The sequence below is a fragment of the Podarcis erhardii genome (genome assembly GCF_964252035.2).
Source record: "Podarcis erhardii genome assembly, chromosome: 10".
Lineage (NCBI taxonomy): Eukaryota > Metazoa > Chordata > Lepidosauria > Squamata > Lacertidae > Podarcis > Podarcis erhardii.
The window spans coordinates 18053830-18066381 of record NC_138500.1 but is presented as its reverse complement, the minus strand read 5'-3'; the positions used below and the strand labels follow the sequence as shown (position 1 = coordinate 18066381).

The 12552-nt window shown below is 47.8% G+C and overlaps 1 protein-coding gene and 1 long non-coding RNA gene across 4 annotated transcripts; one reads left to right on the top strand and one right to left on the bottom strand.

Moving 5' to 3' along the window:
• Nucleotides 1-4661: 4661 nt before the first annotated feature.
• TMEM121B (transmembrane protein 121B) lies at nt 4662-6917 on the bottom strand (the record flags this gene model as incomplete). The annotated part of the gene is made up of 1 exon (XM_081879249.1): nt 4662-6917. One exon carries the CDS (start codon nt 6915-6917, stop codon nt 5337-5339), a length of 1581 nt encoding a protein of 526 aa, XP_081735375.1. The 3' UTR covers nt 4662-5336.
• Nucleotides 6918-7167: 250 nt separating this feature from the next.
• Nucleotides 7168-8679, top strand: LOC309351521. Of its 3 annotated transcripts, none has more exons than XR_014160886.1 (2): nt 7168-7288; nt 7816-8679. It is a non-coding gene; the product is annotated as an uncharacterized lncRNA (long non-coding RNA). The 3 variants fall into 3 exon arrangements; XR_014160887.1 differs by having other exon boundaries at nt 7183-7288; nt 7821-8679; XR_014160888.1 differs by having other exon boundaries at nt 7187-7284.
• Nucleotides 8680-12552: the final 3873 nt, after the last annotated feature.

Sequence of the window (12552 nt, the reverse complement as noted above, 5' to 3'; positions counted from 1 at the left end):
GTATTTTGCATATCTCTGGCTCTTTGTTAAATATTTGTTCCTAAAGAAAATGATATGTTAGGTATCCAGAGCATCAATTAAGTGGCATTTGTTCTCTTTTTCACTTTACATAAGGACTGGTGGAGGCTGGATGTTAGGGGAGCAGGGACGTAAGAGACTGGCTAGCTTTTCCTGCAGAATAAGGCTTTTATGGAGGAGTGTAATTGCTTCCTCTTGCAGTATAGTGAGCTCCCAACCTGTGCACATTTAACTTTTGTGTGCTCAGCTTTATTCACTTGGCAAAAAAATAAAAAGTAAATGGAAATGGGGTGAGCATCCAGGAAATAAGACTTTGGCAATCCCACCCACCATTGAACCCAATGGTTTTGAATATACACGATTTTGGTTTTAGGTGTGATCCCCAGAATGTAACCCCCATGTAAGTTGCAGGTTTACTGTACTTAACTAATGGCAAGCTACCTAGTTGCACTCAAGAGGCCAGCCTGGATATGGGTACACTGCACACCTAGCAAGAGGAGAATAACCAGCATGCCTTCAGTACAGATATTTTCTAGAGTACAGCTACTACCAAGTCATTCAACTTTGCTTCCCTTCCTAAATTGGAACCTTTTTGAGCTGGTAGGATGCTGAGATGATAGACTGAACAGCACCACTTCATAATGCAGGTGAGAGAATCCAGCTCTGAATGCTTGTCGAAATAAAAAACCTCCTGCAGACAGAAAACTAGCACAGAAAGACAAAAACTTCTATATCTGGCCTAGTATGGATTTGTGCCTACAGGAAGGATGGAGAAATGTGATCACTTACCTGAGTCTGAAGTGGCACAGCTTATTTTACCACTTCAGCACTTCATCACCTTATTCTGCTACATGTCCAGACCTAAAGTCTAAATTTGTTTGCTTTTCTCCTTTACAATTTCTGAAAGCACAATTGTTATCACAGATCTACCCTACAAAGAATTAAACCACCAGACATCATCAACAACGAAATCAGTTCCTAGGTTTTATTTTAAAAACAAATTGTTTTATTTTTTTAAAAAGCTCTAAATTTGTGGGGATGCTCAGTTTCCTTGCCTTGTTTTCTGCCTGTCTTTTAATTTTCTTCTCCTTGGGACACTGTCTTCATACGTTAGGGGCTTGCCCTAAAAAAATAAATATCACAGCTTCTTTAAATAGAGGGATTCTGAGCCAGAACTTGCATACTTCTTCCTTAAGCTTGTATGTAGTGTGGTTTGTAACCATTCCACTTCCATTTGTGTGCAGAGGCCTGTTCTCCCATGTTTATAATTCCTTATCCAGATTGAGATGAAAGTACTGAAATTGAGTTAGGACTGATGTACAGTAAATGCAACATAATCACAACTGAATTGGTTTTGATTTAATGGCATACAAGAGCTGTCAGACCTTGTTGCTCTAAACCACCAAGATTCCTTATTTTTACCAATATTTGTGCCACACAAATCTGTTCCGTTACTGAACTGTTTTTACAAATGGTAGATGCTCTTGCCCACCTACTTTATGGCAACCACGATATACTTAAAAGTGCAATTTTAAATTTCAGTGTTATTTAAATGCAAATAACAGCTGTAATGGTTTATAGCATTTGATTACTGCACAGCAGCCTGTTTTGTAGCAGATTCTCTCTGGGAGGAAGTGAAGTATTTGTATGCACGCCTGTTCTTTCTGTCAGGAAACTAGCATCCCCACTAAAAGTATCTTAGAGCTCAGAGGGAAAGTCCACAGTACTTAAGTTTTACAATCACAGTCACAGCACCAAGATTGTCCAGACAAATAGAAAGGAGTTACCGAAGGGAAGGCCTCTGGCCAGAATTCCACACAAAGTCTTTCAGAAGATCTGCTTTGGAGACCGGACAGGATAAAATCACTGGTGAAAAAGTTAAACCTTAGTTATCGTTCCTGCAACAGCAATGGGTTAGCTTGAGGTCAGTAAGCAGGTATCTCAAAGCAACTCCAGGGCTGAAGCTCGGGTAGAACATCTATGTATGCAGAAAGTCCCACGTTCAGTTCCTGGTGTATGCAGGTAGGGCTGTGAGAGACCCCTGCCTGAATCATGGAGAGCCACTGCCAGTCAGTGTAACTTTATGACTCTGTATAAGGCAGCTTCCTATGGAGTTAACCACCCAATGAAAATCCCAATTCTATAAGCAACCATAGAGAGAAAAGGCTGGGTATATAAATGTAGTATTATAAGAGTGCATGAGAACCAGGTTATTTATCACCACCTCTGGCTTTTGTATCATTTCTCCATAGCACAGTAACTTGACTGTCTATATGAGTGGTTACTGAGTGGAGAAAAACATCTCCCAATTGCATACCACAGGTTTTATATAGTGGTTGTTAGCATTCTGTTCTCTTTCCTACCTAGGCAGCTTGGGGATTTTAAGACCAAAGAAAGCTGGCGTCCACCAGGACAGGTTGCTTTCAAATTATATGTCCTTTCCCCCTCCCCACACAAAAAAATTCTGGGCCCACATACAAAGAAGAAGCATAGGCATGTAAGGAAAGGATTGGGGATCTTTCCAAGATAGCAAGGCAACAAGACCATTGATAATGTGACCCCTTTCTGCCTGTTTCCATTCCGTGTCAACGAGTTTACTATTTAGCGCATAACAAGCAGCACCAATAAATATCTAGAAATAAGAGGATGGCATAGTTCCCTCCTCCTTTTCACTTTATTTAAGTCCCTACTTAATTAAGCAAGTGAAAGCTGTCCTCAAAACAGAGCACCAATTATTAAAATCGTGCAGGTCTATTCCCAAGAGCTAGAAAACGAGAGCCCCCATAAGCAGAGGCTGTTGATAAGACCCTGTTATCACCGGTGTGTAAAATGTCTCAATGAAGAAGAGAGTTTGGCCCCTTGGAGGAGGGGGAATCAGACATAACTCCCTTATGTGCAAGGTCGGCACATGATGCAATGAGGTTCAAGCACAGAGGTAGAAATTTTCAGCAAGGAGAAAGATGGCTCCTTTCGTCTTAAAAGATTGCAGGTACCACCCTAATCCTAGAAACCCCCAAGGCAGAAATTAGTTTATCCCCAGAGTGAGGGAGTGGTGATGAACTTTTGTACAATGTACAAGTGGGTTAAAATTACTTCCTACAGGAATAGTCATGTATTCCAAGGCCTAACATGTGGAAGACTTGTCTATGTCAGTCTTCCTAAATGAAAGCCATTGGGAACTCAAGTATCACGCAAGCCAAATTGCATTGTCCCACAGCAGAGGAGTGCTATGGGCAAAATGAAACAAATAACATGTGGTCACGCTGAAAATACGATTTGCCCCACAAAGGCGCAGGTGTGGCTGAATGCACTGAGACGCCATATTTTAAAAGGAACCTGCAGATGAAACAGGCGCCCTTTCCTGAGAAAGGCAGCTCCTGCTGATTTATTTGTCCTTAAAATGGTTTTCATCTTTTGTTCAGTAAAATGGTGCCCTAGAGCAGCTAGCATGCCTATAGCACCCTGAGCAACTGTGCTAAAGAGAGGCACAGATTTTTGAATGGCCAAAGTTGTTCTGGGCTGTACCACCTCAGCCTGCAAGTGGGAGTGCACATTACTAAATGTTCTACCACACACACACACACACACACACACATATATACACATATGTATTTGCCGTATACATAAATTGGATGTGTCAAGAAGGTAGGCTAGAACCCTTGATGCTGACCTCTAGCTTGCCACATGGAAGGAAATTTTGAATGAGTAAGCATCTGATCATGTGAGTTCCCACCTGCAGTTTGAAGTGGTAGAGCCTGTGAGCAGAACTAAGCCTAACTTAGCACCAGCAATAGCGCTCCTCTCTCTTTGTTCAGCATTGGCATTATGGCTGGGTGGCTCTCCACTGCATGGAGGAGGAGCCCAACATAGGATATGAAGAACCTGGACAGCTTACAATATGTTTTTCCAGGCATTTCAAGTGGGTGCTGCCCTCTCTCTGCTCTCCTATAGGCAGTGGTGGTAGGAGGCACCTCAGAAAAGAGGAAAAAAACCCACAGGTCAGAGCAAAAAACCAAAAACTTGATCAAGACTGAGAAACTGGATTTACCCCTCTCTCTGTTATTGATAAGACCAGCTCATGAACCCGACGTGAAATATATAATCTGGAATGTGCAGTTAGGCAGTTAAACAACAGACCTCTTCCATCTTGATTTCTATAAATAGAAGCAAAAGAGGTGAGGGGTCTGTAGCCACAGCACATTAAGTTGTCATTAGAAGGAACCTACGGAATAAATAGGAATGATTTGGGGGTTGTGGGGATGGGGTGGAAGCAAAGGATTTGGAATAGTTTGTAAGAGCTTGGGTGAAAGAATTAAAAAATGATGCTGCCATCATTTTGGCCCAATAGGTGGTTTGACTAGAGCTGCAGCATTCATTGTTGTGTATTTATGTGTGTCTAGCTGCTCTGTAATGACAGAATATCTAACAATATTAAAAGTTTTCATGATTAAAGTAGTACATGAAGTCAGTGGCGTAGCGTGGGGGGTGCAGGGGGGGCCGGCCGCACCGGCGCAACATCAGGGGGTTAGGGTTAGGGGGTGCAAATCCACGGGTTAGGGGGTGCAGATCCACAGGTTAGGGGGTGCAAATTACTTTCCTTGCCCCGGGTGCTGACAACCCACGCTACGCCTCTGCATGAAGTGATTTAAGGCAAGAGCAGCTCAGATATTGCCACAGAAGACAGTCTGACTAATTAGGATGGGAAAATTAGGCTGCTTCACATTACCACTGAGTTGTAGCTACTGCCAAGACTCCAAACTATATGGGCACCACCTCACCACACAGCCACTAGGGTGATGCAGTGGACTACATATTTTAGACAACTTTGAACCATGCCAGGGCAATATTTTCATGGGTGCAGCTGGTTTAAACCAATGGCCACTGCTTCACTCAAAAAATTAGCATTACTGTACTCCACTGAGTTCCCAGGAGAGACCATATCATTGGCTGATTAAATGGGCCTTAATCTGGTTGCGATTGGCAGAGATAAAAGTGGACAGGGGGAACTAAAACAAGGACAGGTCAGAATCCCTAGGTTTGCCATGGACAATGAACTTTCCTGGGAAGGGTCAGACTAGGTAAGTCAAAGTTATTCAGGACAACTGCTCAGAAAGTTACAGTGCCCTGAGGTGGGGAGCTGGGTCAGATGTACAACTGCTGCCTCCTGAGGGGCCTGGATTTGGGCGACTGGGCCAATCTGAAAATCGGAGACATGTAAAAGGGAAAGTAACTACAGCGGGGTGGGTACCTAAGCTGAACTGGCATGGAATACAAGGTGGGGCAACTGCAGAGGGGCACTGGCATGGGCGTGGACCCCCTCAGCTCTGCGCGGTGACGGCCAGTGTGTTGACATAGCCGTGGGGCCCCATGTCGTTCTCGGAGATGCAGTGGCTGAGCTGGCCGGCCCCGACCCCGGCGGAGGGGGCTGGCGCGTTCTTGCCGTTGCCGGCCAGCCCGCCGGCGGAGTGCAGGAGGCAGCAGGTCTCCAGGGCCTCCAGGCCCCGGCAGGCCAGGAAGAAGAGGTTCTTGAGCATGAAGATGGAGAGGGGCTGCTGGTAGCGCACCAGCAGCAGGCAGCGCAGCGCCAGCAGGGGCGCGTCCAGGAGCCCGGCGGGCAGCAGCCAGTGCAAGGCCAGGCGGGCGGCGCCGGGGGCCCGCGGGGCGCTCAGCTCGTACAGCCACAGCACCGGCGAGGCCAGGCACAGGAAGTAGACGGCGATGAGCACGTAGCGGAGCGGCGGCGGCAGCGGCAAGGCCGGCCGGCCGGGCTGCAGGAGCAGCAGCTCCAGGAGAGTGAAGCTGTCCAGCAGGTCCAAGCACGTGGCCAGGAAAGCGGCGGCGGCGCGGTGCTGCGGCGGCGGCTGGGGCGGCAGGAGGAGCTGGCCGGAGCCGGAGCCGGAGCCGCCCTCGGCGCCGATGGCCCGCAGGAGGCAATACAGGAGCGGGGCCGAGAGCGCCAGCGTGATCCGGAAGCCCGTGGCGCCCAGCGGCAGGCGCAGCTCCACCAGCTCCAGGATGGACGTGCCCAGGATGAGCGCCGCCTTGGGCGTGAAGGCGATGGCGTAGATCAGCCAGGCCAAGTGGGCGTAGGCGAAGTCCCCGCCCCGCGGAGCGCCCCCTGCCTTCCCGCCCGACGCAGCGCAGGCGCCTCGGCCGCCGTGGGGCGGGTGGCCCAGCAGCGGGTGCAAGGGCGGCGGCGGCGGCGGGTGTCCCCCTCCGACGCCGGACGGGCGCTCCCGGCGACGAGCGCGGCTGTTGCGGCAGAAGAAGATGCTCCAGCCGGCGGCCAGCACCAGGTCGGTGGCGATCCAGCTGCACCAGTACAGGTCGGTGACGGCGATCAGGTAGAGGTCCAGCAGCGCGCCCTGGCCCAGCAGCAGCACCAGGGACAGCGCCTTGTAGCCCCAGCGAGACCCGCCCGAGCCCCCCGCCCACAGCAGCCCCGCGGCCGCGCTCGCCGCCGCCGCCGCCGCCCCGGGCCCGGCGGCCGGAGCCCCGTACAGCTCGGCGGCTGTCATGCTGCAGCCCGACGTGGAGGTGCTGCTGGACCCCGGGGAGGCGCAGGCGGCGGGCGGGGCGGGCGGCGAGGCGGGCTCCTGAACCGGCACGAGGGGCTTGGCTTCCTCCTCCTCGCCCTCTTCCTCCTCCTCCTCCTCTTCCTCACTGCTGCGGCCGCCGCCGCTGCTGCTGCTGCTCCTGCTGCGGGTGCGGGTGGAGGCCGAGCTGGACACGGAGCCTCGCCTGCCCCTCCGGGTGCCGCCGCTCGAGCTGCTGGTGTTGCTGATGCCGCCGCCCAGGAAAAGGGGCTGCAGGTCCGCGGCGGGGGGAGGCGGCGGGGGAGCCTGGAAGGAGCCCGAGGAGGAGGAGACCGAGCGCTGGTTGGAGACGACTCGGTGCATGGTCGTCCTCCCCGCCCCCCACCCGCGCCCCACAGAGATGGGCGGGCGGGCCACAGCCCTCCCGGCCGGGCACCCGGCGAGTAACCCGCCCGGCACGATCCAGCCCCGGGGAGCGCCGAGCGGTGGGGATGGTGGGGATGGGCGAGAGGGAGGAGGAGGAGGGCGGTGGGCAGGCTCTGAGCGAAAGCCGAGACCCGGCCTGGATCTTCCCTTTACCCGCCGTCGGAATCAGTAGAAACCCGGAGCGGATCCTGCCGTGGACGAAAGAGAGAGAAGCGGGGAATCCGGGAGTGGATCCAGTCGCAGAGACGGACGCTTGATGGAAGAAAGGAGAGAAACCCCTAAAGGAGATGCTGCGCGGAGAAAGGCAGGTGAAGGAGGGGCGGGTTTGGGGATGCGGACAAAGACAGAGATGCAAGGCGAGAGGCTGCCAAAAGAAAGAGCCAGCGCGCGCGCCTCCTGGCTGATGCTCTTCTCCAGAAGCGCATGCCAAGGCAGCGGAGGGACGGGGGCGCGGATCGCTTGCGAGCCAGGAGGATACCTGGGAGCGGCAGCTGCTTTTGTTGCCCACCCCCTCGCAGCGAGCTTCATGGCAACTGGGTGGGCGGCCTGATGCAGCAGCGAATGAGTCACTTGCCTCAGGAAGGGGGAAGCTGTCGCCTAGGGGGGAAAGCTCGTGCCACAGTGCGCCTCGGAGGCTGCAAAGGGAGGGGAACTGGTTTCCTTAACTACCTACTTCAGGACCAGACATAAATGATGGAAAGAGCAGGGTGGGCATTGAATATTTACTTTTGAAGCAGGCTTTTATAATTGGAAAAGTAGCATTCCCTTTGCTTGGTATTATTTTATACTAATGAACGTTCTTTTCTTTTTTCCCCTATCCCATTATGGTGCAAAGCTCAGAGCAGCTTACAAAGATTCCAAGAGTTAGTTTGCAAAGAACGAAACCTCAATAAACAATACACTGGAAGGCAACACTAAAAAAAAAAAAGCTGCTAAAAATGGCATTAGACGTTATTAAAAACATGTTGCCTTTTGAAGATCACTAAACATGAGCCCTGACAGACCTCAGAAGGCCATTTCAAGGACGGGGCAGGGGTGGCAGTGCCAAGGTTAATAATTCAATCCAGAATGATAGGGTGTCATTTGTATGTATATTACGTTTATATCCCACCTTGAGTTCCATCATGGACCTGTGTGGGAGGGTGTCTCCTGTCCAAGCACTGACCACATCAGGAGTGGCTTAGCTTCAGCATATTTTGTGCATCATGCACTTTCCACCCTGGCATGAGCACTTTTTTGCAGCATAAAACACTTTTAGCCTTACTCTGCAACACATACACAAGGCATCTATGCATAAGACATAATACCAACAACTTCACAAATCCAAGACAATCTTCAGTTAAAAGGAAGCCTACTTTTTCCATATTGAGTTTTAAATCTGGGGTAGGTGGGGCATTCAAAGCTGTGACATCACACCTGCAGGCTGAGGTTGGCTCCGACTTAGTAGCTTGGCTCTTTGAATACTGCTGTAACAGTCTTCGAGTAAGGACAGGACAAAAGGCTAAACACTAAGGAGCCCAACAGGAATAAAAATAAATGATTTTTTAAAGGGACAATCTGCTAAGCTTCAGAAAAGCAGGAAAAGGCTGTATGGGGGGGGGGAACCATAATATAAATGTTAGATTTATTGTTATGTACACTTTTCTGCTTGGCCACAATATATTGTCCTCTTAAATAAATATTTGCCTCTTTTTTATCCGTTTGGTGTCCTTGGTGCAATTCCTTCACGAGGCACAACATCCTTAAGTCCTTAGGTATCAATCAGAAACTTCAGAACAGACACTTTGCCAACAGGAGGAGCTGAAGCAGAGGTAGTGACAGCTCAGTAAGAGATGCTTTCAGCTTGTCAAATGGAGCCATGGAGGAGGAAGCCAAGTGAGCCTCTGCCGCTTTCGTGGTAAACAGGAAACCCTGTACTTTTATAGCATTAACATAGAAATGAGTTTTTAATCCTCTCTTTGTAGAAGCTCCGCTATTATCTATTTGTCTGGAATTTCCTATGGCTTTAATTTACCCATTTCCTTGATTCTAGTTTATGTGTGTTAAGTCTAAATACCTAGCATTCATGGGACACAGGAAGGTGTCTTAATCTAGTCAGACTAGAGATATGAAGGCCCAACAAAAAAACTGCAACAATCCTGCTTTTCTCCATTTTCCCCAAGCTTTATTCTGAGCCTTCACATCTTAGATTATGCATCCATCTAGATCAATCTGTCTGCTCTATCAATGGCTCACAGGCTTCAGGCAGAGACACCCCAAGCCCTACCTGCTGATGCCATGGTTTGAACCTAGTACCTTCTGCTTGCAAAGCATGAGCCACAGCTTTTCCTATATTTCAGATCACAGCTGAAATGACATGCACTTAACTTGGGATTAAGGCCCACTAAATTTAGTGGGACCCAATTCTGTATTCATCATGATTGGTACTTCAAATACTTCAGGGCTGAGCCCCCGTCAATAAAAACAAAACAGGTTCTAGGCCTCTGTCCAGCACTGTCAGGATTGCATGCTTAGCCAGCACACATGAATCAAATTACAGTACAAGCAACTCCCTGTTTACACACATACAAGTCACCCGTGACTGTGCATACACACTGCACTCTTGCTACGAACCTGGAAGTAGCAATTAAAGGGGGGCAAAGGCCCCCCAGAGAGTGCAAAAACAGCAGTCTCACAAGCCTTTTCAAGTGCAATCCCTGGAGGGTTTGCATGGAGCTTTGAGGTCTGTGAAGAGCTGAAGTTTGAGAAAGGAGGTTTGTAGGGAGTCTGGTAAGTGCTGCTGGTTTAAAAAGGAGTTTCCAAGGGTTTCCTGAGGTTTAGAGGATGTTTTCAGGCTTTCTCAATATACACAATTTCACTTATGCGCACGGTGCCTTGGAACATGTAAATGGGGATTTGCCTGTAAATCACAAGGCTTCCCTTACCATTTGGCAAAGCCCACTGATATTATTGTACTAATATCCATCAGCCCATCAAAGACAAATCTGGTGTATGGTGGTGGTGGTGGTAACAGAGAATAAAATTCATAATGAAGTCAAGATGATGGTAGTTTTAAAAGGGATTTTAAATCAATTGGACTTAAACTGCATGCATTTAAATGCTACTTGAAGAAACAGGGGGCAAAGGACTGTTTTGCCCCTGAAATCAGTAAGAAAGGTCTGTCCCTTACACCACAGATTGCAAGAAGGAAGAAATAAAGAAGCCTGGAGAGCGTCTGAGGGTGGAAGGATGCTCAAAATAAAGCACAGGAGTGAAGAGCCTTAATTATGTCTTGCAGGGGCTGTCATGAGTCAACAGCTGCAGCAGGGAAAGACAGGAGGAGGATAAGTCGGTTTTATGCTGTAGCTTTTTTTTATTTTAAAAAAGTGCAAATTGCTCCTTGAATGGGGGAGGATGGATGACTTATACTTGAGGTGCTAAGCAGCTTAGCAAACTCAAATTAACATGCCAAGATGCTGAAAATGAGGGATCAAGTTAATTCAGCTGATTCTCCCTCACCTCAATTACTGTAAGACAGTTCTTTCTGATCTTTCATTTGCCCATCTCCAACCTCTTATTCCTACTTTGCATCCCATGGCTCATTAGTTAATCTGCATCTCATTTCAGAACTCTCACATCCCTTCCAGCTTCTCTTCACTGGCTCCCTTCCTTTACCATGTGAACATAGGAAGCTACATGAGCAATGTTTTCCATGTGGGAAGCAATGTATCCTTACCTAACTAGCACCAAAAAACAGGTCAGCTATTAGAGATCCGTGACCTGCACACCAGGTGTACTGAACTAGGTAGACCTGCCCTCTGAGAAACACAAAAGATCTCATTTCCTGCTGTTTTGCCCGTGAATAATACTGCTCTCTTTTCACCCCACATCTGAAACCTTCAATTCATCCCCTAGTTCCTTTCATCCCCTCCAGCTTTTAGTTAATTGCATGGTTGCCACAATTAACTTGACACACACCACTGCAGTTCTCAAAACAATGGATAAAGTACCAAGACTAACTCTGCCTCCCACCCAGAAAATAATGGGTATTTATAACACTTTGTAGGACACTTAGCTCGTGCTCCTTGGAACATAAGATGCTGCCTTATACTGCCAGGTCAATGGTGCATCTAGCTCAGGACTTGTCTACACTGACCAGCAGTGGATTTCCAAAGTTTCAGAAGGGGAGTCTTCCAACTCTACCTGGGGATGCCAGGGATTCAACCTAGGACTTTCTGCGTGCAAAGCGGATGCTCTGCTACTGAACTACAGCTCTTCCCCTTGACAACTCCGGTTCTGAGCCACATTATGCAGCACAGGATATCTAGTGTGGTATACAGTAGAGGGACTACAAATCAGATGCAAATCTCTGCTCAGACATAAAGGTTACTGACTGACCTTGAGCCAGTTACCATCTCTCATCCTTGCCTACCTCACAGTGATGTTGCAAGGATAAAAGGGGGCAGACCATGGGCTGCTGAAGGAGGAAGAAGAAGAGAGGGTATAATTAAATAAAACTATGAAGATTTTTGTAAAACTCGGAGCATTTTAAAAGAAGAAAAGTATATTTGCTTGAAGGCTGCCGCAGTATAAACTTAATTAGAAGCCGGTACTTCCTAAATACAGGACACTGTGTTTCACTTTGTCTACTCCTAGATTTGTTCACTCTTGTTTGCTATATATTTCATTTGGATGTCATTTTTGTATTTAATACAAGGCATGTCTTAATTATTATTTATTTTAGCATTTGCATTTTGTTATACAAATCCATTTTTTAATAAAAAAGGTAATGATTTTTTATTTTAAAAAAGATACTCGGTAATTCACTGAAAAAGAAGTACAGTCAACGGAACCAACTGTTTGGCTTTCACTGCAGTTGGCAAGAAAGTATTTGAGACTGACATTTCCCCCTTAAAATGTAAACCATCCATGTGCTAAAGCCAACCAATCTCCATAAAGCACAAATGGTTCCACTGGAAAGTAGTATTGGAGAAGCAGGAATTGGAGTCCAACCCTACCCCTGCAACAGATTCATCATCATAACAAAGTTATTTAAAACACAGGCAAACAATTATATTAATATAAGAAAATAAGGTTATTGCTCACACTACAAAGTAGTAGTAATCTGTCCTACAGAAAAAGGGAACTTAGAATTATGTCCAGATTCATAAGAGGAACAGGACCAACTTGCTAGTTACCCATTAACATCACCAATTACAGTGGTACAAAAATCTACGATTGCCTCTTCTGCATTTGCACATGGGACATGGGGATGTTTCCAGGATGCAGCTTACACAAAGGGTGGCCTGGAAATTCTGCATTAAAGAGGTTTGGAGACATACATAGCACAGGTTCAAAACTCTGGGGAATTCGCAGCCCTCCAGGTGTTTTGGGACTTCCATGAGCCCTAGCCAGCATGGGTAGAGATGATGGATATTGATGTCAACAACAACTGGCAGGCCACAGGTTCCTCAGCCCAGCTGTACACAGAGAAGCATGCTTCTGCATAAGCATCTTCTGCTGAACACAAAATGAAATTAATGCAAGGGAAAGATCTGTTTGGAGAGGATCAAGATTGCTATTTCTGTAAGAA